Here is a 3,550-nt window from a genome sequence, read left to right on the forward strand (position 1 = left end):
CTTTCCATATTGGATTCTACATTCAAAGACACAGATTGTAGTGAGCTCGACCCACATCTGTTCATGCCCATGGACGACATCTTTGGTCTGTCATACCATGAAAGTTTTCCTTGTGCAAGAGAAGTAGATAATGAAAGCCAATTGGAAGGAGATAGACTGAATATGAGTTTATCTAACAATGGAATTGATCCTGTCTCCATGTTCATGTCGGTCCCCTCATGTGAGTTAGAAGCTACTGAGCTTGACCAGTATCCGAATGTGGAAGACATCTTTGGTCTTCCACAACATGAAATATTTCCTTTCGACAACGAACTCATAAATAGCTATGAAATTTCCAGGCAAGGGAATTCCAAGGCTGCAAATGATATTTCCGGGCTGCCCAGCACTGATATCCTGTCGTCTGAGGAGAACCCTAATTCGGAAGGAGGTAAGACAATAAGTGTATGCGCTACCTCTGATATTGACCAGGCTCTTAATGGAGAGAAAGAAGAGGAATTGGTTCAACTTCTGCTACTGTCTGGAGGATTGATAGGCGAGGAGAAATATGAAGAGGCTGCTGAAATTGTGACCAAATGCAAACAATTGTCATGTCAGACTGGGAATGGCACACAGAGGCTCCGCTTTTATATTGCCGTGGCACTCCAGGAGAGAATCGAACGCCAGACTCTCAGAGCGTTAAATAACGCAGCTAAACCAGTCCCAGATTTCGCCTTCAATATTGATGCTGAGTTTGACAAAAAAGAGTTCTTTAGTCGAATTGCTTATTATAATATTGCTCTGCCCTTTGTCAATGTGTTCCAGTTCACGGCTGTGCAGGCGATCATAGACGTCGTGGGGAAGGCAGAGAAAATTCATGTGATTGATCTCGGGAAGCGAACTGGATCGCACTGGACAGATCCATTTCCTCTTCTTTGCCAAGGCTCAAGCTTCTCAAGATTACAGCAGTTGGGACGGACAGCGAAGAGCTTTTGAAAACAGGAATAAGGCTTCATGAGCTGGCTAAATCTTTCGCGATTCCATTGTCATACAACATGGTGGAGATCGGAGGCATCGCTGACATTAAAGAAAGTTTGTTCTCCGTAAAATCAGGCGAGGCGTTGGCAGTTTATGCTCCTATTTTTCTCAGAAGTCTCTTGTACGACCCCGTCCTTTTGGAAAATCTCATTAGTGTGATAAATAAAATGAGACCAAGAATATTGGTGAATGTAGAAATGGAAGCCCAGCATAATTCTCCATCTTTTGTCAATAGATTCCGCAATGTGCTTTCGCATTACATTGCGTATTTCGATCTGTTGGATGTTACCATGGCGGACAGAAATGATATAATGCGGGTGAAGCATGAGGAATTGATCACTGCAAGTCAGTTGAGGAACATGATAGTCTGTGAGGGGAATGAGCGGTTCGTTAGGCATGTTAGAACTGATGTGTGGAGGTGTATTTTCAAACATGCAGGGTTCAGGGAAATCGGGTTCAGCTTTAAAGGTATATATCAGGCAAGATTGTTATTAGCAGACTGTGCCTCAAGAGAATATTATACTCTAGAGGCCAATGGAGATGCCATCATTATAAAGTGGAAAGGAACACCTCTCATTGCACTCTCGGCACGGAGAGGTCGCAGAATGAAGTTTGATGGAGTTTTCTGAAACAAGTGCCTACGTATTGAAATAATCTTTGTAATAATCTGGTTAGATTTAGTCGCCCCATTTGCATGAACAACTGTATAGGCCAAACATGTGAGTTTTATTTGACAATTTAAGTCGAAGCAATACTATCTGACGCCTGGATAAGTTGAACTGCGAAAATGCACCACTACTATTGTATTTTTGTTCCTTTAATATAATTGTCTCTATTTTCTTTATCCAACTGCTTATTTCTTCTCGTGACAATAGAATTACATTATGCATAATTTTCTCTGTTCTGTTTTTGTTGCTCATAATTTAGGAGGAAGAGGTAAGGCTCTATCTGAGCCTAATTCCGAAACAATCATTGTTATAGATTGTGGAAAAAAAAAATCTAACAATACTGCCATTTTTCATCTAGCTCAAAATATTAATAAACTATCTTCTTGCAACTATATGAAATATTGTTTGTTAAATGTTTGAAAAAAATACTTACTACATAAAAGAACTCAAAAGCTAAAAGACAGTCGTCCAGAATGTAATTTGGTCTATAAGTTCTCCATGCTTTTGGTCTATTAGTTAATTATCTAAAGGAAACGATAAAGAGATGTTCGCTTTGTCATGCCCTAGATGGATCATAGTACATAATATACCTTCATTTTTGTGGAAAATGTGTCTTATATTGTATCAATAATGTTTGGGAATGTTTGTGGAAATTATGTCTTATAATGTATCAATAATGTCGAGAATGTTCTTAGATTGGATTATTTTGTATCTTTGGTGTCTCACAAGCATGCAAGGCTATTATTTTTGTTTAATCATGGACACGACCATTTGAAAGTAGTAAAAGTTTATTTAGATGAATTAATTGTGGTGTGCTCATTAGATAAGATAAGATAAGATAAATTTATTAATGTCCAATAAGAGACCAACAAGGGTCTATGGGACTAAAAACTTACTGAACAAGAAGCAAATAACCAGCAGACCACCAAACAATGGTTGGAAAAGCAAACATAAGAGAAAAGAAAACTAGATACAAGGCACAAACTAAGGGTTCTTCCTAGGCTGGAAGAAGTCCAGCACTGAAGGATACAGACCCAGGTGAAGGAGAGCATCTAGCTATCTTTGAGATCTACCGGTGGGTTGATACTAATGAAGATGAAGATGAAGATAAGCCCTGCGAGGTCGCATGGATCTGGAGTGAATAGTGGTGGAGGTATCCAAGGGCCACTTCACACCCCGCCCAGAGGGCAAGGGTGAGAAGAAGTTCGTAATGAGCTGCTATGCAGCCTGCTTTAGGGGGAATAGAAGTTGTAGGGTATGATCAATAAGCCACATTGCCTCTCAGAGATAAAGTTCCAAACATCTCTTATCTGTGTAGCTAAAGAAGGAGGTCAATGAGCTACATTCTTTGAATAAACAATAAAATCTTCCTCTGATCTTGTAATAAATAGGGAAATGGAAAATAATGTGTAACTCAGTCTCAATTACTTCCAATGTGCATAGCCTAAAAATATGGTCCTCTCTATGAATGTGGTGGTCTATCTGGGGTCATAGACAGTGCAAACCAACCTTGAAAGATCCTAGCACGAAATGAAGAGCATGGAAACAACTCAGAGATAAATATTTGGGTCAAGCAATAATCCCATCTTATGTGTCTAGAAAGTGCTTAGCATAAAAAGCCATCCTCAAACTTTACCCCCCAGGTGGGTTAGTCCAAGTCGTAATGAGGTACTACTTGTAGATGTCAAGTCTGATTCTCTCATTCAACTCTTTTCTAGAAGGGAGAAGATAAGCATGAGTGTCTCATGAGAACTAAAATGGGGGTTGGTTATCAATGTCTATCTCAATGGAGCTCAAAAGGGATGTAGCCTAAGCATGCCAGTAGCAAGGTCTCACAAAGGTGTCAGATCCGGCAAGAACAACTGAGG

General features: G+C 39.8%; 1 protein-coding gene across 1 annotated transcript; it reads left to right on the forward strand.

Moving 5' to 3' along the window:
• The first annotated feature begins 1,031 nt into the window (after positions 1-1,031).
• Positions 1,032-1,643, forward strand: LOC149561478 (GRAS family protein RAM1-like). The gene has a single exon (XM_089827837.1). The coding sequence runs from the start codon at positions 1,032-1,034 to the stop codon at positions 1,641-1,643; it is 612 nt and encodes a 203-aa protein (XP_089683963.1).
• The last annotated feature ends 1,907 nt before the right edge of the window (positions 1,644-3,550 follow it).

Source organism: Cupressus sempervirens, chromosome 4 (genome assembly GCF_028749045.1).
Source record: "Cupressus sempervirens isolate cs-2001-9-10 chromosome 4, ASM2874904v1, whole genome shotgun sequence".
NCBI classification, from domain to species: domain Eukaryota; kingdom Viridiplantae; phylum Streptophyta; class Pinopsida; order Cupressales; family Cupressaceae; genus Cupressus; species Cupressus sempervirens.